This window comes from Diceros bicornis, chromosome 12, assembly GCF_020826845.1.
Source record: "Diceros bicornis minor isolate mBicDic1 chromosome 12, mDicBic1.mat.cur, whole genome shotgun sequence".
Taxonomy (NCBI): Eukaryota; Metazoa; Chordata; class Mammalia; order Perissodactyla; family Rhinocerotidae; genus Diceros; species Diceros bicornis.
The window spans coordinates 31382524-31406305 of record NC_080751.1 but is presented as its reverse complement, the minus strand read 5'-3'; the positions used below and the strand labels follow the sequence as shown (position 1 = coordinate 31406305).

The following is a 23782-nucleotide window of genomic DNA, read 5'->3' as shown; positions in this document are numbered from 1 at the left end:
TTAAAAAGAAAAGAATGTAAAAGGATATATCATCCAAGCACTTACCCTACAAAATATGGAGTGGCTATATTAATGTCAAGCAAAGTAGATTCAAAGGAGTATTACTTCGAGATTACCAGAGATAAAGAGGAACGTTTGGTAATGATAAAGGAGTAAACAGACATAACACTGAATAGATATAACAGCACTAAAGGTGTATGAGAAATACAAGCAGAAACTAAAGGGAAATACAGACAAATCTACAAATTTTATTTAAAAATTTAAACACAACTCTCAGTTAACTGATAGACTAGACACATACACACACACACACACAATCAGTAAAGATATAGATGATTCAGACAATACTATTAATGAACTAAACCTAACTGACTTTTATAGAGCACTACAAACAACAACAGATTATAAATTTTTCTTAAGTACACATGGAACATTCACCAAGATAAACCATTTCCTGATCTATAAAACAAGCCTCAATAAACTTAAAAGGGCTGAAATCATGCAGTGTATTTTTTTGACCACATAAATTAAATTGAAATCAATAAGATAAAAATATCTGGAAAATTCCCAAATATTTGGAAGTTAAATTACAGAATTCTAAATAATCCATGGATCAAAGAATATATCACACGGGAAATTAAAGAATATTTTAAGGGGCCAGCCCTGTGGCGTAGCGGTTAAGTGCGCGCCCTCCGCTGCTGGCAGCCCGGGTTCAGATCCCGGGCACACACCGAGGCACCGCTTGTCAGGCCATGCTGTGGTGGCATCCCATATAAAGTGGAGGAAGACAGGCACAGATGTTAGCCCAGGGCCAGTCTTCCTCAGCAAAAAGAGGAGGATTGGCATGGATGTTAGCTCAGGGCTGATCTTCTTCACAAAAAAACAATAAAAAAGAATATTTTAAATCAAATGATAATGGAAATTTGTGGGATACAGCTAAATCAATGCTTAGAGAGAAACTCATAGCTCTAAATGCTTTTAGAACAAAGAGCTAAATTCAAAATTTAAAGCTTCCATCTTGAGAAACTACAGAAAGAAGAGTAAGTTAAACCCAAATAAGTAGAAGAAAATAAATAATAAAAAATAAGAGCAGGAACCAACGATATACAGAATAAGCAAACAAGAGAAAAATCAATGAAACCAAAAGTTGGTTCCTTAAAAAGATCAAGAGTTCATAATCCCTAAAGTGATCAAGAAAAAGAAAAGAGAAAAACAAGTATTGGAAATAAAAGAGGCACTATCACTATAGATCCTAAAAACCTAAGAGAATATTATGAACAAGTTTATGCCAATAAATTACACAACTTAGATTAGTGGACAAATTCCTTGATGTCCACTCATCAAGATGAAATAGACAAATTCCTTGAAAGGCATACATTTCCAGAACTGCCACAGCAGAAATAGAAAATCTGAATAGCCCTATATCACTTACAGAAAATATACTTGTAATTTAAAACCTTCTGCACAAAGAAAACTCCAAGCCCAGATGGCCTCACTAGTCAATTCTATAAACATCTAAGGATGCTTATACAAACTCTTTCAACATACACAGGAAGAGCAAACACCTCCCAAAATATATTAAAAACTTATGTATTAATACCAGAACTAGACAAGGACCTAGAAAGGGCAGAACAATTTTGAAAAAAACCTAGAGTAGTCATACTACTTGATTTTAAGACATTGTAGGGGCCGGCCCCGTGGCTTAGTGGTTAAGTGCGCGTGCTCTTCTACTGGCGGCCCGGGTTCTGATCCCGGGCGTGCACCGACACACCGCTTCTCCGGCCATGCTGAGGCGACGTCCCACATACAGCAACTAGAAGGATGTACAACTATGACATACAACTATCTGTTGGGGCTTGGGGGGGAAAAAAAAGAGGAGGATTGGCAATAGATGTTAGCTCAGAGCTGGTCTTCCTCAGCAAAAAGAGGAGGATTGGCATGGATGTTAGCTCAAGGCTGATCTTCCTCAAAAAAAAAAAAGAAAAAAAAAAAGACATTGTAAAGCCATAGTAATCAAAACAGTCTGGTATTGGCACAGGGATAGACAAATAGATCCAGAAAACAAAATAGATATACATAAATAGACACACTTATATGTTCAATTGATTTTTGACAAAGGCACCAAAGCAATTCAATAGAGAAAGACAAATTCTTTCAAAAAAAATTCTGCTGGGACACCTAGATATCTACATGGAAAAAAATACATAAATCTGGGATCTGTAACTCCTCCATAAACAAAAATTAGTTCAAGATGAATCATAGATTTATACATAAAAGCTAAAAATATAAAGCTTCTAGAAGAAAACATGGAACATCTTCACAGCCTTGGAGTAGGCAAAGATGTCTTAGCACACAGTAAGCACTAACCATAGAAGAAGAAAATTGATAAATTAAATCTTCAAAATCAGAAAATTACATTCATCAAAAGAAACCACCATTAAAATTAACAGCCAACCTACAGATTAGGAGAATATATTCACAATGCATATATATGACAAAAGACTATCTATGCAGAACATATAAAAGTAGTCTACAAATCAGTATGAAAAAGACATATAACGCAATGTAAGAATGAGCAAATTACTCAGACACTTCACAAAACAAAATACACAAGGAGCCAACAGACATGTAAAAGTCCTCTAATTCATTAGTCATTAGGGAGATCTGAATTAACACCACAATGAGAAACAGCTACATACTGACTAAAACAGCTAAAATTAAAAAGACTGATAATATCAAATTTTGGTGAGAATGTGAAGCCACCGGAACTCTCATGCATTGCTGGCAGAAGTGGAACCACTTTGGAGAACAGTTTGGCAATTTCTTATAAAGTTAAATATATACCTACCCCATGTCCCAGCAATTCTACTCTTACTCAGTTGTACTCTCTTTACCCAAGAGTCCATAAAAAGGCCTGTACAGAATGTTCATAGCACTCTTTTGTTCATAATAGCCAAAAACTATAAATAATCCAAATGTCCAACAACAAGAATGAATAATTAAATTGTGGTATATTCCTATGATGGAATACTACTCAGCAGTAAAAAGGAACAAATTACTGATACTTGCAACATCATTGATAAATCTCAAAAACAGATTGAATGTAAGTAACCAGACACAAAAGAGTATATACTGTAGGATTCCACTTACATGATACTCTATAATAGGCAAAATCTAATCTATGATGAAAGAAATCACAACAGTGGTTGCTTGGGATTGGGTGGTTGGGAGGAAGACAGAATAAGAATTGACTTGAATTGACTGCTAAGGGGATGATGGAAATGTTCTATATCTTCACTAGAGTATGGGTTAAATGAGTGGATGCATCTGTCAAAACATAAAACAGTTAAAACTGAAGATCTATGCATTTTATTGTATGTAAATTATATCTTAATAAAAACATTAAACTGAAAAAAGTATATGAGCATTCTTCAAAAAATAAATTTGAGAGGGAGAGAACACAAACAAGCAAGGGAGAACACACAGATAGATTAAGAGACTTAGAAAACAAATCCATCCATTATAACATGTGAACCTTATTTGGATTCTGATTCTTTTTAAAAAACTCACCCAACAAGGTTATCATTCAGAATGGAAGAAGAAATAAAGAGTTTTCCAGACAAGCAAAAACTAAAGGAGTTCATCATCACTAAACCAGCCTTACAAGAAATGTTAAAGGGACTTCTTTAAGTGGCAAAGAAAAGGCCACAAACAGAAATAAAAAAAATTATCAAAAAAAAAAAAATCACTGGTAAAGCCAAATAATATGGTAAAGGTAGTGGATCAACCACTTATAAAGCTAGTATAAAGGTCAAACAACAAAAGTACGAGAATCATCTATATCTACCATAAGAGGTTAAGGAATACACAAAATTAAAAGAGGTAAAATATGAGGTCAAAAACATAAAATATGGTGGGGAGAGTAAAAATGTAAGGCTTTTAGTATGAGATTGAACTTAAGAGACCATTAACTTAATATAAATTGCTCTATACATAGGTTGCTATATATGAACTCATGGTAACCACAAACCTATAATAAATACACAAAAAACAAAGAGAAAGAAATCCAAACATAACACTAAAGAAAGTCATCAAATCACAAGGGAAGAGAGCAAGAGAAGGAACAGAGAAGAACTACAAAAACATCCAGAAAAAAACAAAATGTCTGTAAGTCCACATCTACCAACAATTACTTTAAACATAAATGGACTAAATGCTTCAATCAAAAGACATAGGGGGGCTGAATGGATAAAAAAAACAAGACCCCTGTATATGTTGCATACAAAAGACACACTTCAGATCTAAAGACACTCACAGACTGAAAGTGAAAGGATGGGAAAGATACTCCATGCAAATGGAAATGAAAAGACAGCTGGGGCAGCAATATTTATATTAGACAAAATAGACTTTAAAACAAAGACTGTAACAAAAAACAAAGAAGGGCATTACATAACAATAAAGGGAACAATCCAACAAGGGGATATAACACTTGTAAATATTATGTGCCCAACATAGGTGCACCTAAGTACATAAAGCAAATATTAAGACATAAAAGGAGATCTGACATTAACATAATAATAGTAGGGGACTTTAACACCCCACATATATCAACAGATAGATCATTCAGACAGAAGATCAATAAGAAAACATTGGCCTTTTCAGACAGAAGATCAATAAGAAAACACTGGCCTTAAATGACACATTAGACCAGATGGAATTAACAGATATACACAGAACATTCCATCCAAAAACAGGAGAATATACATCTTTTTCAAATGCACATGGAACATTCTCCAGGACAGATCATATGTTAGGCCACAAAACAAGTCTCAATAAATTTAAGAAGACTGAAATAATATCAAGCATTTTTTCCAACCACAACAGTATGAAATTAGAAATCAACTACAAGAATAAAACTAGAAAAGTCACAAATATGTGGAGATTAAATAAAACACTACTGAACAACTATTGGGTTAACAAAGAATTCAAAGAAGAAATAAAAAAATACCTACAGACAAATGAAAATGAAAACACGACATACCAAAATCTACGGGATACAGCAAAAGCAGTACTAAGAGTAAAGTTTATAGCAATACAGGCCTACCTTAACAAACACGAAAAATCTCAAATAAACAATCTAACATTATACCAAAAGGAACTAGAAAAAAAGAACAAACAAAGCCCAAAATCAGTAGAAGAAAGGAAATAATAAAAATCAGAGCAGATAAATGAAATAGAGATTAAAAAGACAATAGAAAAGATCAATGAAACTAAGAGCTAGTTCTTTGAATAGATAAAATTGAGGAGCCTTTAGCTAGACTCACTAAGAAAAAAGAGAAGGCTCAAATAAATAAAATCAGAAATGAAAGAGGAGAAATTACAATGGATACCCCAGAAACACAAAGGATTATAAGAATACTATGAAAAGCTATATGCCAACAAATTGGATACCCTAGAAGAAATGGATAAATTCTTAGAATCATACAACCTTCCAAAACTGAATCAAGAGGAAAGAGAGAACCTGAATAGACTGATCACTAGTAATGAGATTGAAAGAGTAATCAAAAACCTCCCAAAAAATAAAAGTGCAGGACCAGACAGCTTCCCTGATAGATTCTACCAAACATTCACAGAGGATTTAATATCTATCCTTCTCAAACTCTTCCAAAAAATTGAAGACAACAGGATGCTTCCTAACTCATTTCATGAGGCCAACATTACCCTGATACCAAAACCAGACGAGGGCAACACAAAACAAGAAAATTACAGGCCAATATCACTGATGAATATAGATGTAAAAATCCTCAACAAAATATTAACAAATTGAATCCAAGAATACATTAAAAGGATTATACACCATGATCAAGTGGGGTTTATTCCAGGGATGCAAGGATGGTTCAACATCTCCAAATCAATAAACGTGACACACAGCATTAACAAAATGAAGAATAAAAACCAAGTGATCATCTCAATAGATGTAGAATAAGTATTCAATAAGATTCAGCATTCATTTATGATAAAAACTGAATAAAATGGGTATAGAAGGAAAGTACCTCAACATAATAAAGGCCATATATGACAAATCCACAGTTAACATCATACTCAAGGGTGAAAAACTGAAAGCTATCCCTCTAAAAATAAGAACAAGACAAGGATGCCCACTTTTGCCACCCTTATTTAACATAGCATTGGAAGTCTTAGCCACAGTAATTACACACACACACACACACACACACACACACACACACACACAAAGAAATAAAAGGGATCCAGATTGCAAAGGAAGAGGTAAAACTGTCACTATTTGCAGAAGACATGATTTTTATACAGCAAACCCTAAAGAATCCAGCAAAAAGCTATTAGAAGTAATAAACAAATACAGTGAAGTTACAGGGTACAAAATCAACATACAAAAATCAGTTGCCTTTCTATATACCAATAACAAAATAGAGAGAAATTAAGAATACAATCCCATTGATGATTGCAACAAAAAGAATACCTAGGAATAAATTTAACCAAGGAGGTGAAAGACCTGTACACTGAAAACTATAAAACATTGCTGAAAGAAATCAAAGAAGACACAAAGAGATGGAAAGATATTCTGTGCTCATGGATTGGAAGAATTAACATACTTAAAATGTCCATACTACCTACAGCAATCTACAGATTCAATGCAATCCCTACAAAAGTCCCAGTGACATTTTTCATGGAAATAAAACAAAGAATCCTAAAATTTATATAGAAGAACAAAAGATCCCCGACAGCCAAAGCATCCTGAGAAAAAAGTACAAAGCTGGAGGAATCACACTCCCTGATTTCAAAGTATACTACAAAGCTATAGTAATCAAAACAGCACGGTACTGGCAGAAAAACAGACACACAGATCAGTGGGACAAAATTGAGAGCTCAGAAATAAACCTACACATCTATGGACTGCTAATTTTTGACAAAGGAGCCAAGAACATACAATGGAGAAAGGAAAGTCCCTTCGATAAATAGTGTTGGGAAAACTGAACAGCCACATGCAAAAGAATGAAAGACTACTATATTACACCATACACAAAAATTAACTCAAAATGGATTAAAGATTTGAATGTAAGACCTGAAACTACAAAACTTCTATAACAAAATATAGGTAGTATGCTCTTTGACATCAGTAGTAGGCTCTTTGACATCAGTCTTAGCAGTATCTTTTTGAATATCATGTCTCCTCAGGCAAGGGAAACAAAAGAAAAGATAAACAAATGGGACAACATCAAACTAAAAAGCTTCTGCATGGCAAAAGCCATCAACAAAACGAAAAGACAACCTAACAATTGGGAGAAGACATTTGCAATCATATAGCCAATAAGTGGTTAATATCCAAAATATATAAAGAACTCATATAACTCAACAACAAAAAAACAACCCAATTAAAAAATGGGCAGTGGATCTGAAAAGATATTTTTCCAAAGAAGATATACAGATGGCCAATGGACACATGAAAAGATGTTCAACAGCACTAATTATTAGGGAAATGCAAATCAACACCACAATGAGATATCACCTTATACCTGTCAGAATGGCTATTATTAAAAAGACAAGAAATAACAAGTGTTGGAGAGGATGTGGAGAAAAGGGAACCCTCATACACTGCTGGTGGAAATGTAAATTGTTGCGGCCACTATGGGAAAAGAGTATGGCAATTCCTTAAAAAATTAAAAACAGAACTATTATATAATCCAACCACTTCTGGGTATTTATCCAAAGAACACAAAAACACTAATTTGAAAAGATATATGCACCCCTATGTTCACTGCAGCATTATTTACAATAGCCAAGTCTTGGAAACAACCTAAGTGTCCATCAAAGGATGAATGAATAAAGAAGATGTGGTATATACACACGATGGAATACTACTCCACCAAAAAAAAGATAAAATCTTGACATTTGTGACAATATGGATGGACCTTGAAGGTATTATGCTAAGCTGAAATAAATCAGATGGAGAAAGCCAAATATTCATATATGGAAGATAAAACAACAACAAACACACACATAGATACAGAGAATAGATTGGTGGTTACTAGAGGGAGAGGAGAGTGGGGGGAGGGCGAAAGGGATAAATGGGCAAGGATGGCAACTAGACTTCTGGTGGTCAACACATAATGTAGTCTATACAGAAGTCAAAATATAATGATGTACACTTGAAATTTATATAATATATAAACCAATGTTACCTCAATAAAAAAAAAGTAGACCATTTATGACATTCACTAAATAATAGAAAATGTATACACTGGCTGGATAATTTGATGATATTAACTATTGTTTATGCTGAGAAAATATATGATTAAGAGTATTGTGGTTATATTTTGCAAAGGAGTAGTTACAGTTTGCAAGATACATAATGAAATATTTATGAGGGTGTGGGACTGGCAGCACTGGCCACGGGTCGATGGTTGTTGGGACTCTAGTGATGGCTAAATGAGGTTTCATTCACTATTCTACCTTCTTTATGTTCAAAATTTTCCATAACAAAAAGTAAAAATAATTTTTTAAATCTCTCCAAGAAAGAGATAAGGCAATGTAAACATACTAAAATTCTATTATATTGGAGCAATTTTAACCACAGTTCTACCCACAACTCTTTCAGCAGACCATTAAAATATACATGTTTAAAATTATTTTATCAATGCTAACCTTAACTATAGCTCCTGCAACATTCACAAAATTTTAGTAAGAGGGACAATAGAAAGCTTGGTGAAGTAAGACTGGGTAAATGAGAAAGTACGTTGGTAGGTGGTAGCTTTTCAGTCCTTGTTCAAAAGCAATGTCTTACAGACCTAATCCTTATAGAAGACCTGTGTATAGTATAAATGGCCTATAAAATATAACATAATGAAATACTTGATCTTCTAAATTCTGATTTTCATAATTCACCTTATACAAGCAAAAGCTAACAAAGTTTTTAACAAGTTGTTTTGTATAAAAATTAATTTTTAGGGGCCAGCCCAGTGGCGCAAGCGGTTGGGTGTGCGTGCTCTGCTGCGGCAGCCCAGGGTTCGCCGGTTCGGATCCCAGGTGCGAACCAACGCACCGCTTGTCAAGCCATGCTGTGGCGGCATCCCATATAAAGTGGAGGAAGATGGGCATGGATGTTAGCCCAGGGCCAGTCTTCCTCAGCGAAAAAAGAGGAGGATTGGCAGATGTTAGCTCAGGGCCGATCTTCCTCACCCAAAAAAAAAAATTAATTTTTATACAAAATTAAAAATCGGAACTTTGGTAGAATTAATAATAAAACTGTCTATAATTTAATAATGATGTTGACTGGTTGAGACTGAGAAGTTCTAAAGGTTATTTATGAAAGGGATTTATATGATAGGTTTAAACATATTTAATAACCTCCTTAGAACAATGGAGAATAGAATTTTTAAAAAGTAAATTCCCTTCTTTTCTGAAATCAAAGACTCCAGTAGCTTAAAACCTTTTAGGTCAGCTTCACCTAGAGGTGTCAGAACACTGAGATAAAGAAATATAATAATGGCATTTTCTAATTAGTCAAGTTTACAAGTCAATCTGTAAAGTAGGGGAGGAAAAAATGTGCAGGCAGACCTGGAACCCAAGTAAGGTTTTTCCTCCTTTCACAAAAGCTGTTGACAGGTAAGAAAATATATGATTGTCCTTAGAGTAAAACCACAAGACTCGTCTGCTTTTAAGACAGCAAAAAAGACTTTACAACTAGGGGCTTGTGTTTTGCCCTTAATCTGCTACACGCACCTCTCATAAGCACAACCTCTACTTATCTTTTTGTCCCCATACTCAGCCCTACGCCTGGTTTAAGGGAAAAAAAAGCGTGGAGTATGTTAACTTTTTCTTAACTAATATTGAACTTCCAAGGGACCACCAATATAACTAGACAACTGCCAAATCTATTTGAACAACAAAACTTTATACGCCTTCTTCATCTTGGTAACAATTCCATCAATGAGAAGAATAAGCCATTAAAGAAATAATGTTTTTTTAAAACTAGAGGACCACCTAAGTAAAAGATTCAGAGACTGCTAAAAATTAACCCAATACTTAGCAGCTACAGCTCCTACTACAGGAGTATAAAGAATGTTTCTTCACTTCTCAAAACAAAATGTTTTCTAGAAATGAAAAAGCAGGAAGACTTATCTTTCTTTACCAGGCTATCTATAATCAATTGAAAAGAGGGGGCCAAATATCTATATAACCCAGTATTTCACGTGTTTCATACCACACAGGCTAGAATACTTAATATTTCTTTTTTAAAGCCTATATTTCACATAATTATAGGCATAATTTTTAAAAATGCATGTTAATAAAAACCATGTGTTTGTAGAAAAATATATAATATCAATACTAAAAATATATCAATTTCTCCCCTAAATTAATCTATAAATGTAATAACAACTCACTATAATTCCAACGGAGGGAGAGACGACTAGATAAACAAACTTTTAAGATCGAGTACAAAATTAAACATGCATGGATAGCCAGGAAAAATAATTCTGGAAAAGCCCTATCAGCTAGTACTTTATTAAAAAGTTATAGCAATTAAAATAGTTTGGTACTTAATGCATGAACAGACAAATAAAAGGAAGAGAAGACAAAATATTTCACTCATGCTACAAGCAGATGACAAAAGTGTTATCTCAAAATAGTAAAGAAAAGATGGATGATTCAATAATTGCTGTTGGGACAAATGGGAAATCATATTGAAAAATAAAATTATATCACTACTGCATTCTCTAGAACAAAATAAACTCCAGAAGAATGAATTAAATATTAAAATTAAATCATAAAATTACTAGGAGAAAACATGGGAGAAATTTTTACAATCTTAGAGAAAGCCTTTCAAAGAATTCCACAAAACTCAATGAAAATGATAATTCTGACTGTGTAAAAATTTCTGCACACACACAAAAAAACACCAAAGGTCAAAATACAAATAACAAATCAGGAAAAAAGTTTTCAAGACATATGACAAAAGGCTAATTTCCTTACAATAGATCAAGTGCTCCTATATCTATAAGAACAAAAACCCAAAAGAAGAATAAGCAAAAGCTGTGATCAGAAAAAATTTATTGGCAACTAAGCCTATAAAAAAAACCTTTGAAATGTAAATTAAAAAAACAATTTGCTAAACCATTTACTAGTCTGCCAATGTACTGTGTTGGTAAAGGCAAAAGGAAAAAAGCATTTTAACACATTATTGATGGGAATATGGGTTGGAACAACTCTTTATAGGACTATTTGGCATTATCAATCAACATTTTAAATGTACATACTCTTTGAATCAGTAATTCTACTTGCATGAATTTATCCTACAACACATATAACAGTATGCATTCCGAAAGAAGTGCATATAAGGGTGTTCACGGCAACATTATTTATAACAGAAAAAGCTGAGAAACAACCTAAATAATCATCAATAAGAGACTGATTAAATAAAATATGGTACATCCATATACCTTGTCTATGTAAATAAATGCTTTAACTCATAAAACTTGAGACTTTTATCGGGAAAAAATATTGTAGTAATTCTAGTACTATACAGAATATGAAGTCAGCATTCATCTATAACACTGTATTCATTCAACAAATATCTGAGTGTCTACACCACATCTAAGGCATTGTGCTCAGCAATGGAGATATAATGTCATATAGTGCTTTTCCTCAAGGAAAAAAAGGTCATATAGCCCCCCTCCTCAAGGAGCTACAGTCTAGTGGAGAAGAGAGATGAGTAAACATACCATTATCATATATATAGTATGATATATACAATGAGGTAAGAATAGAATGTTATGGGAACAGATGAGGAAAGCAACTTAAAAATTAATAATCACCATTCCAAGAAACAAAAAAACAGTAGCTTAAATGTGAAATTATCAACTCCTCCTTTAGAGTTGAAAAGAATGATGAAGCCATCAGTCTGAGAAGACCTTAGCATCAGTAAAGCTGGGTCTTACCATTCTGCACTATATTCTACACTAGCTAGACACAAAGGCCACATTCACCCATTTAAACACTGCTGACAAACTATGGTTCTGCCCTTACAGTTCCCATTCCTGGTGCTGTACCCACACGGGGACCTTCCAGTGTCTATATTTAGAAAGAGAAATAAAAAGTCTCAAAGAATGTACTATAAGAATAGTGTATCTGCAACATTTACTTCTATTTAATCAGAGGGTCCAGGGAAGAATCAAGAAATATCATCCATTTGGTTGGTATTTTTTACCTTGAGCTAGCAAAGTACCTCTAAAAGGTGCCATTTAAATTAGGGCCTTGTGGCCGGCCCCGTGGCTTGGTGGTTAAGTGCGCACGTTCCGATGCTGGTGGCCCGGGTTCGGATCCCGGGCGCGCAGCGAGGCACCACTTCTCCGTCCATCCTGAGGCCGAGTCCCACATACAGCAACTAGAAGGATGTGCAGCTATGACATACAACTATCTACTGGGGCTTTGGGGGGAAAAAATAAATAAAATCTTAAAAAATAAATAAATAAATAAATTAGGGCCTTGCGTCAGTAATGTTTCAAATAAACTGCTTATAGGTGTATTATGAAGCAACTACACATAACACAGAGCCAATTACTGGACAATAGATAATATGCTACTTTTTAGAAATGTTTTATATAATATAGAGCAAATTTAAGTTTACAGTGATACAGTGCTAAAACAGCGTGTTTTCTAAATACTCTTCCACATAATCAGATATTTATCAAAGTTTCAATAAATATATTCATTATTTTAAAAAAAGATTTGAGGGAGCTTGTGAGTTACTTAAAAAGGACTATAAATTTGGCACTGAACTTCATAGGAACCAATCTGAATTGTAATTCACCTTATCCATAAGGAGCACATCACCTGTTCCCAACTTTTATTCCTAGTCAAAAGATTAAAAATGGCTTAACAACAGAAATTACCCAGAATCTCTAAATTCATTGGTTCTATTCCTTTTTATCATTTTCTAGATAAAAATGGAAGGAAGATGGGGAATGGATAGGGCATGACATCTTTTTCTTTATAAGCATCTACTTCCTGGGAGCGTCACATCACTGTTTACTTGTTAAGAATTGATACTTAAGATTTAAACTACGTGTCACTCAAAATCTTTTAACATTTCTAATATGTGCTCCTATGCCAACATAAATGATCATATAATAAATGTCTTTATAAAAGACTAATAGTTTTTAATCACCAAGCCATAACCTATACACATGAGCAATATTAAATTCTATACAAATTTCCATTGCAATTAACAACTTTGAACAGTATCTGAAATTGATTCAACTTTTTTTGCATTTACATCCAAAGTCTCCAAGTCTTATCAGTCCTTCTTTCATAAACTCTTCCGAACCTAACTATAAAAATATACATTCACAGCCAATCAAAGAAATCACGCTTCCCTTCTATTCCATTTTCACTGAATGAACTAGTAATGAACTAGTTCAGGCTCTACTCACCTGTCTCAGAACTACTGCAAAAGCTTTCTAAATAGTTCCCCTGTTTTTCTTCCCAACCTATCTAAAATATTGTCACCAATTCATTTTTCTAACACTGCTTTCATAATGCCACGCCTCAGTTCAATAATCTTCAATGGCTTCCCAATACCGAAAGCAATAATTCAGGAGTGTGGTGAAAAAACATGAAATAACTTTATACTTGGGAAACAATAACAAAAACATTTTTGGTTTCATAATATAAATTACTGAAAGCAAGAGCAACTATAGATGAATGAGCATGGTAACAGCAGGATGATAAAACCCTAATTCCTTAATTTGGCATTGAATTCAGATTCCAGATCTACCACACATTTTCAATCTTAATTAACACTAGTTTAGAACATGTCCAGAGATCAGCTCAATGTCATCCTTAATGATAATGTTTGCATTTCTCTCAACTCAATTTCTATCCGAAGTTGCCCTTGCATATCCTCAAAGCCTAGGTTAACCAACCACCTTTTCAACTTGAAGCCAAAGGTTTCACCATGAAAAACGGTCACCACGCGAGAGGCTTCAGTCTCACTTCAGTTACCGCACTGCAATGGAGATGCTCCAAGCACCATAGCAAACAGCAAAATTACAACTTACCAAGTGATGGAAATAAGAGTTTACTCAAAAATAGTGTAAACGGCAATGCTAAATACACGGTGTCAGGGTTCTGCCATACTCAGTAACATACACCCTCTTCCAGCCAGGCTGGTCTATGTTTCTTTCTAACCGTGCTCTGCATATTTCTCACTTTCTTTGTCTTTACTCACATCAGTCCTCTCAGGTCTTCTAAATCTTCAAAACTATATTTTTACTCCAAATCACAATATATTTAAGGAGCATATTTCTAAAATAAACAATATTTTCCTTAAAAAAAGCCAATCTTTCTACCATGGGCTGTTAGACACACCCAATGATCTAAGTGTAGCCCACCTCTTGACCCTCACACCACTCTCCCCTTTGTTTTTCTCACTAGTCTTTTTACCAAATTCTCAAATACACAAAGCGCATTCCTGCCTCAGGGCTTTTGCCTCCTCGGAGTTGCTTGGAAATTTTTGATCTCTGCAGCTCAAATCTCACCTCTTCAGAAAGGCCTTTCTCAGTGCCACCCTATCTAAAAAGGCCCCCACACATCCCAATCATTTTCCATGCCATCATCCTGTTTATTTTCCTCATAACATTACCACTACACTGAGTTCCTTATTTATGTGCTTGTTATCTGTACTCCTCTCATGGGGAGCACATGTGTCTTGCTTACTGCTATACCCTGATAGCCAAGAACAGTGCCTGTCTCTGCAGGTCATCAATAATCAACTGAATGAATGAACAAACTCGGTTAAGAAATCTAGACTCACTGAAATGGTTTAACTATCCATGACCATAATCATGATGTTCCTGCATTTAATAAAGGAACTAAAGGTTCCAAATAGGCATTGTCAATACAGAATTAAGGAACTATGCAAAGATAGAGTCCCTGAGTGGGCAACTCTCCTTTGTTTTTCAAACTTAGTATTACAAACGTCAAATTCCAAGGGAATGCTGTCACCTCCCGAATCCCTAATGTTCAAAGAACAGAACTCTTCTCTTTGTTCCCATGCAGGAATACAAAATGACAAATTAGTATGCTCTTGTTAATCATTAAATTTCCCATTTGCAAATTTATTACTTTCTATTTTTCTACCTTACCTTAGTTTCTCTCAAATATGTGTTTCTGATTCAGAAAAAGGAAAGACTGAGTTACTCTTCATCTTCTAATATCTTGAATATAGTGATTAGTGTTTTGAGTAATGCTTTGGAGTATGTCAATATCAAAATGTTACTCAAACATCACAGTTGGCTTATTTTCCTGTTGCAGAGCAGGAGTGAACTGAAAAGAGAAATTTCTTCTGTGATCTCAGACTGATTTTATTTTTCTAGAAAATGAACCATTTCTAAAATCCTTCAAGGCTATGAAGATTTCTCAGCAGGGAGTTACATTACCATAGTCCCCCCTTATCCATGGGGCATACATTCCAAGACCCCAAGTGGATGCCTGAAACTGTGAATAGTACGGAACCCTATATATACTATGTTTTTTCCTATACATACATATCTATGATAAAGTTTAATTTATAAATTAGGCACAGTAAGAGATTAACAATAATTAATAATAAAATAGAATTGTAACAATACACTATAATAAAAGTTACGTGAATGTGGTCTCTCTCTCAAAATATCTTAGCGTACTGTACTCACCCTTCTTCTTGTGATGATGTGAGATGATACAATGCCTATGTGATGAGATGAAGTGAGGTGAATGACGTAGGCATTGTGACGTAGGGAATTTTCCATTTAGTATTTTTGGACTGCAGTTGACCGTGGGTAACTGAAACCGCGGATAAAGGGGGACTACTGTACCTGATTCCTGACTTTTACATATACTTAAAAGAAAGGTCCTACTGCTAGTGGGTCACTTTCTGTCCCAAAAGTAACAAGCTACTTATTAATAAGTTAATATACTGTCTATGAATTATCAATCTCTAACAAACCTGACTTTTTCTCTTCCAAAATAAACAATTAGCCAAGATGAAAAGCGTAATGAAACAATGTTCCTAAAAATAATATACGATCAGGTACTTATATGAATGAAAAGATTTGAAAACTATTTACAGATTTGTCTCTGTCGACCTAAAACATATAAAATCTAAGAAACAGTATTTCTAACTAACATATGAAAACGTCTGTCTCAAAACATTTCATTAAGTCTGACAGTAAATCTGCCACAAATTCAATTGGCCTATTCCCAGCAAGGAATCCACAGGCTTCCTCTTCTTTAAAAATGTCAACCATTTTGCCTTTTCTTTTTCTACGATTCAATTCTGATGCATTAAGAAGCTAAACCAGCCCACACTATCAGCAATTCCTCTCACTCTGCGGCTGAGACCCCGGCAGAACTGACCCCGCTCGGAACACAATGCCTAGATCCCATTTCCCTGGCTCGGTTTAGCTGGTGCGGAGTCGCCACATCACCAGCTGGGCGGTGGCAGGACTTCGCCAGAACTCTCTCCTTCCCAATTCTCCAAGCGCCACACCACTGGAGGCGCTCTCCCTTCACTGCAGCTGGGTCATTGTGGACATTTTCCACTGGGCCAGCTCCCCGCCAGCGCAACAGGAGCGGGAGGGGGATGAAGCGCATAGGGGCCACCCAAGCCAGGGAGCGGGTAAGGAGGGGGACCAGGGCTGAATGCGGGCAGACAGACTAGCAGCGAAACTGCGCCTTTTCCCCGGGGGCAACCCAGACCGGTGGACGAAAGATTAGGCCGCCCAGGCCTTTGCAACCTCACGCCGGAACCAAGCCAGCGCAATGAATCTACAACCCTAGTTCCTCGATACACACCCGGCTCCGACTAGGGCTGGGTGCCTGACTTCCGGAACGCAGTGGAACGGGGAGCAGAGGGAAGAACCTGGGGGACGGCGGGGCGCACGTGCTCCCGATACCGAGACAGACGATAGAACCAGCCCGGGCTTCCTCGGCCGCCCCACCCTGCTCCACGCGGTTCCCACCACGGGGGGCGCCTCCGCCCCGAGGTCCGCAGACAAAGCCCCCTCGGAACCAAGGGGAGGGCTCGGCCCGAGGCATCTGGGAAGGCACACAAAAGAGGGAGGGGCGCGAGGGGCGGCGCGGAGCGGGAGGGCGCTGCACTCACCCACTGAGCCTGAGGAGCCCCTGCGCTTGGGCGCGGCCGGGGTGGAGGGGGGCGCGGCAGGGGTCGGCACGGGCGGGGTCCACGCGGGCTGGGCTTGGGGACTCACGCCGGACGGGGGAGGCGGGGGAGGTCTGGCCGGAGGCTCGTCGTCCTCGGGGAGCTTGGAGGGCAAGACTGCGGCAGCGGAGGGCAGGGATGACGCGGACACCGCCGACGACGCGGGGCTCGGGTCCCAAGACGGCGCCCGCTCCGGGGCGGCGGGGGGCGCGGCCGGCAGGGGCCCCCGGGGCGCCGGGGGCACGAAGTCATTGCCGAAGTCCAGCAGGGGCGCGCCGGGGCCGGGGGCGGGGGCGGTGGGCAGTGGGGCCGCCGACAGCCCGGCGGCGGGCTTCCTCTCCAGCACCTCCAGCTCTTCCAGGTCTTCGTCCTCGTCCTCGTCTTCCTCCTCCTCCTCTTCCTCCTCGTCCTCGGGCTCCCTCACGAACTGGTACTTGAACGGAGGCTGAGGCCGGGGCGGGCTGTCCGAGGACGAGGAGACCAGAGGCGACTGGTCCATGTCTTCCATGGCTGGCGGGTCGGGGATGATGCTGCAGCAGCTGCCGCCGCCGGGACGCTTCTCCTCAGAGCCGCGGGCGGTTGTGGGGGTTGAGGAGGACTGAGAGGGGCAGGGCCGAATGAGCCGAGAGACCTGCAGTGGTGACGGCTCCCGGAACAATGAGACTGCTCCTCCTGCCTCCGCGCCCGTGATGCGCCACCCGCCCCGTCCCCAGTTGCCGCCGCCGCCGCCCAGACGAGCGAAGGAGAGAGGCCAGCAGACTCTCCGCCCAGTTTGGCGTGACTCACCCTCCCCGGCAGGGAGAGGCAGGGACTGGCGCGGGAGGGAGGAAGCCAATCGGCTACGGGATAGAGACGATGGGCAACAAGCCGGCCCAACGGAAAGGAAAAAAGAGGAAGGTGGGTGGGGCTTATCGCACTTCCTCTCTCTTACCGGCTGGGGTGGGCTCGATGGGCGGAGTTTGGAACTGGGAGCCCCACCCTCCACCTTGGGTAGGTGCGGGTCGAGCTGGGGTCTTGGCTTTGCCTACAGCTGGAGGTCAGTCTGTAGTTAGGGTACTGCGAAAGCCAGCCAGCTGACTGCCCTGATGGGTCGAAGAGCTTCCTGCCGCGCCACCGGAAGGGCGTTATCTTGGGGGACTGGGAGTGGAAACTTCCCTCCCAGGAAAGGGAAGAACCCAGAGTGGAGAAAGGTACTAACTAACGGGACTGTGGAGTAGGCCCTAAGGATTGAAGTATACATTAAATTTTAAAAGATTTTGAAATAAAAGATATTTTTTCAAACAGATTTTCAAACCACCTCATCACTATTACCATTACCACCTTAAAAGAAAAAATAATGTTTTTTGACAGTTTTGAGATCACTCCCAGTCTATACTGCAGACCCTGGATAAAGTAGGCAAAACAGAGCTGGACTAGACGATCCGGGGTCTGGAGCAGACCGTTTGAAAATCCGCTCATCTCCTCAGGATAGTTTTGGGATCTGCCCGCTGCTGGACTCGCACATGGTAGGAGGATGAGTCACCCGAAGAGAAAGGGAGGGGAAAGAGGAAAGTGGAAACAGAACCAAGCCTTGGAAGGCATATTTGGTTCCCGTTACATTTCAGTCACCTTAGGCTCATGAGTCAACATTTCAGATGATTCAGGCTTTCTGGGAGTCAGGAAGCCCAATACTCATTTCTTTGATATACCAGAATGAGCATGATCCCCATTCCACTTTTTCCAAAACTGGAGAGAGAGTTTAAAGAAAGTGGTTGCAGAACATTTAAGTATCAGCATCCAGAGGTTTAGAGAGCTCTTTTATCTTTCTGATATACCTTCCAAAAATATTCGCTGCATGTCTAATCTGGAGGCTGTGAAGAAAGGAGGATAACCTGCTTTCAAGTTGCTCGCAGTCTAGGCCTGCACTGTCACTATCCAAGACCTTAGTCACTGGCTACTTGTGGCTGTTGAGCACTTGAAATGTGACTGCTCTGAAATGAGATGTGCTGTAAGTTTAACATGCACACGTGGTTTTGACAGTAACAGAAAAATTAAATATCTCAATTTTTATATTGGTTATGCATTGGAATTGATAATATCTTGGATATATTGGGATAAATATATTACTAAATTAATTTCACTTTTTACTTTGTTAATGCAGCTTCTAGAAAAATTTAAATACATATATGGCTCACATATTTCTATTGGACAGTGCTAGTTTAATGATTAAGAATTTTTGATTGCCATGAGGGGAATCACTGATTATTTAAGCAAATTCTTATCTCCAACTGATTAATATTACCCTAGGCTTAATTTGAGCATTAACAAGGAAAGGGAGGGGCTGGAGGAGGGAGGAAGGATGAATAGGCAGAACACAGGAGATTTTTAGGGCAGTGACACTATGCTGTATGATACTGTGGTGATGAATACATAACATTATGCATTTGGCAAAACTCATAGAACCGTGTGACACAGAATGAACCCTAATGTAAAATGTGGACTTTGGGGTAAATAATATATCAATATTAGTTCATCAACTGTAACAAGTGTACCACACCAATGCAAGATGTTAGTAATAGGGAAAACTGGTTGGGGGGTGAGCATGGGAGTGTACGAAAACTCTCTCTTCTGTTCAGTTTTTCCGTAAATGTAAAACTAGTCTAAGAAATAAAGATTTTTTTTAAAAAACAGAAAATTTTTATTTCTAAAAAATGGTTGTGAATTGCTTTGAGCTTGTTTGGTTTTATTTATTTATTTGTTTGTTTATTTATTTATTTTGAAGGGTTAGAAAGAGTAGGAAGAGAGAAGAATTAGTGTAGAATTTGGGGGCAGGAGGTTTAATGCCAAACTAAAAATTTTAAAACAGATTCCTACAATGATAATTAAATAGTCATATTTTTAAATATTTGTCAAAAATTATCAAAAATGTACGTGATTTCCAACTAAGTGTATACACATACAAAAATATACTGGTAAAATTTTATGGTATGAACTTTTTCTATTAAGTCACAATTTGGCTATCAGCAGTTCAATCTTCCCCTTACTGGCTTTTCCACTGTGGTTGTTTTGAAACTCCTCAGTGGACAATTTCACAGGATTTTCATATATTATTTGTCAGTTGCTTATACGATATGTCTGCATCCATATATCTGTGTACCTGCTATTACTAAAATAGTCACAAGGGAATATCTTTATTAAAACTGTCATAAAAGAATGATTACAGAAAAGTGGTAGATTTACAATTTAACAGTAAATAACAGTAAATATTGAGGCAATAATATAAGTACGGTCCTCTGTTGCAGAAGAAAAATAAGAATTTTATATTATTGATCTCAGCGACTTCTAAAAAATTAAGTGTTTGATGAATAAAAAGGAAAGAGTTTACCCAGCGTTCATAGAATGGTCAACAAAGCATAAGGAAAGGAGAATGTTGCTGCTATACCAAAATTAAAAGTAGAGTTAGTGTACTTACATTAGTGTAACTAGATGTAAGAATCACTTTCACTAATAAGAAAATTCTGGTTGATATTTGAAATGGCTAAAGGAATAATATAAATTGTGGATCATATTAATAGTTAGAAATTAATTATTCCATGAATTATCTTTGGGTTATCTTACCAGATGTAGAAGATTCAAGTTTCCAGATACCATGGGTTAGTAACTTCTGTCTTAGAATGCTGCAAGAGGTCCATTCAGCCTGATGGAATCAGAGAATCTCAGAATCAGAAGGACTCTGGGAGGTCTGCTTGACCAGTCTCCCTCCCATTACAAGAATTCTCTACAGAAGGTTTTTTAAACTTGAGCATCTGTGGTAGATTAAAAATGGTCACAAACTCTTTGCAACAACTCCCATCAAGAGTTTGGGTCAATTTCCCTACCTCTTCTGAGCTGGCCTTGTAACTTTCTTGACCAATAGAATGCCCTGGAAATGAGTTCCAAGCCTAACCAGCAGAGGCATGACAGCTTCCACTCTCACTCTTGGAATGCTGAGGCCCACGACGCGAGACACATGGAGAGAGAGACCTCGCTGTCCCAGCCGTAGAGCTGATGTCCCAGAAATGTGAGACCATCTCAGACTGTCCAGCCAACCCACAGAATCATGAAAAATAATGAATCATTGCTGTTTTAAACTACTACCTTTTGGGATGGTTCATTACACAGCAAAAGCTAATGGAAACATCATCCCTTTTGTGCTTCTATTTTGTGCCTTATTCATTCATACACGAGGTATTTATTGGGTATTTACTCTGTACGAAGCACTGTGCAAGATTTAGGAATACAGCACTGAACAAATCAGACACAAATGTGCTTGAACATTTTCAGTAAAGGGAGACTCACTACTTAGGCAAATAGCCCATTCCATTTCTATAGTAGTATACCTTATTGCAGAATGCTGAGTTGACGCCTAATCTGGTATACAGAGAACAGGTTAATTATCCTTGCATCATGTATGTCCCCTGAAAGAGTTAAAATGTGTAGCATGGATATACTCTTGCCTGCATATTGCAGGATGCAGACTTGAGAGTGGGTTCAGCAACCATAGGAGAAAGATGAGAGGCAAGTTCCTGACAACCCTGTTTCAAAAGCTGTGCACCACAACTTTTTTGCCCACTGAAAATGACTTGCTTGTGTTCAATAGCACCACTGAATTACATTCAACCTTTGTACTCAAAAAAGATTGAAGCATCCTTTTGGAACTCATAATGGCTATGTCATTATCCCTACCATCTTGCTGGGATTTTAGATTTCATGATTTCATGAAATGTACCTTTTTGTGAAATGCATTCCTGGTTCTGGTTAACATCTTGACTTATACTAAGTTTATTCCGTAATAAATGTAAAGAAATAAATGAATACATAAGATCAACATCTTCAGCCATGCTAGTTATGCATTGACAATTAGCGCTGGACCTAAAATTAAAAATTTAAGTTCCAAAGAGAAATCACATAATAGACAAGTGAAAGTCATTATTAAAATTGAACCTCATCCTTCTCCTTTAACTTTCTTGGGTCCTCTGCATTAATACTGCATTTCTTTAGGCTAGTTTAATATGCATTATTTCTCTGGTGAAATTTATTTTGATCTAGCAGAAAAACTATTTTTGGTCCAGCAGAAAATTAATTTTTATCTAGCAGCACAAATCCAAGCAAAGAAATTCCTAAACCTATCTTAGACAAATAAAAAATCTGTCCTCATGAGAAAAAAGAACTACAGAGAAGAGTTCACAAAATTATCTGAGTTATAAATAACAGATTCCAGGATATAACCCACTCTTTCTAATACCTAAAGATTGAAGTATAAATTTTGTTGTTTTATCATCTATGGAAATAGAAATCAGGTGGTCACTATCTTTAGAATAAACACTATTTATTCAACTAAAATCTATTGAGCATCTAGACCCTGGTGATAAAGAGTAAATAAAACACATTTCCTAATGTCAAGGAACATAGCATCTAGTTTACATAAGAATATATAGGTATATATACATATATGTGTGTGTATATATGTACGTATGTGTATGAATATATATACTGTATGTATATGATATATATAGAGAGCGAGACAGACAGACATAGACATATTCCAGCAGGATTTTGAGAAGTCTTCATATAATAAGTTAATATTTAATCTTTTAAGATAGAGAAAGATAGACAGGGATCTAAGGAAGGGGAAATAACACCTTCAAAGTCAAGGAGGAGTGAAACTCCAACACAGATTCAAGGCATAGAGAGGTCTCTAGTATAGCTAGAGAAGTGGAAGGTGATTGAGGTTAAAACCAGAAAAATAAGCTAAGTACGGACTGTGAAGGATCTTCAATGCTACGCTAAAGAGTGGAGGCATTATTCTCTAAATAGAGAGCTATTAAAGGTCTTTAAGAAGGATGGTGGGATGATCCGATTACTAATTTACAAAAATAACACTGATAGAGGATGGATTATGGGTGCTAGAGTAAGGAAACAGAATATTATAATATTTCAGGTAATCTTTGCCCAATAACTTTATTATAGCTACTGTGGTTTAAGTGAAACATAATTACTACTTGTAGTCCAGGCAAAAGTTGATGAGAGCCTAAACTAATAGCATAGGAGATAGGAGAAGATACATTTGAAAAACATTTAAGTTGAATTCATAGAATTTGGTGGCTAATGGTATGGAGGGGCTGATGGAAAAGAAGAAAGAAAAGCTGATTCTAAGCTTTAAGGTTAGGTGACAAGGTAAATGGGTGCTGCCATTATCAAAGAAAAGAAGTCAGGAGAGGAGCACGGAATGGGTGAGTAATGCTAGGGAGAATATAATGACCTAAGTTTTTAGATACATTGAACTTGAGTTGCCTGCAGAGCATTTGAGTAGAAATAATCAGAAGGCAGAAGCAAAACTAGGGCTGGAGCTTAGATCTAGTCTGGAGAGCAGATACCTAAACCTGTTGGTTAGGTTTCATGGGTAGAGGTTTGAGGAAAAATGGTGGGGTACGGAGAGAGGATGGCCAAGCAGGGTGATGGATACTGTCTGCTACCCATGGGAGAAAAAGGCCTTGAATAGAGCCCTGGGAAACATCAACACGA

The 23782-nt window shown here is 37.6% G+C and overlaps 1 protein-coding gene across 4 annotated transcripts in view; it reads right to left on the bottom strand.

Annotated features, from left to right (window-relative positions):
* Nucleotides 1–18021, bottom strand: part of RTN4 (reticulon 4) — a 73183-nt gene extending 55162 nt beyond the window's left edge. Inside the window, exons 1-2 of one of the 4 annotated variants that reach the window (XM_058551229.1) lie at nt 16873–17130; nt 15732–15861 (exon numbers count right to left, since the gene is read on the bottom strand). In XM_058551229.1, coding sequence (XP_058407212.1) covers nt 15732–15861; nt 16873–17115 — 373 coding nt within the window. In that variant the 5' untranslated portion in view covers nt 17116–17130. Of the gene's footprint in view, nt 1–15731; nt 15862–16872; nt 17131–17182 lie in introns of those variants that run through there. The other 3 variants (XM_058551226.1, XM_058551227.1, XM_058551228.1) reach the window with 3 other exon arrangements.
* Nucleotides 18022–23782: the final 5761 nt, after the last annotated feature.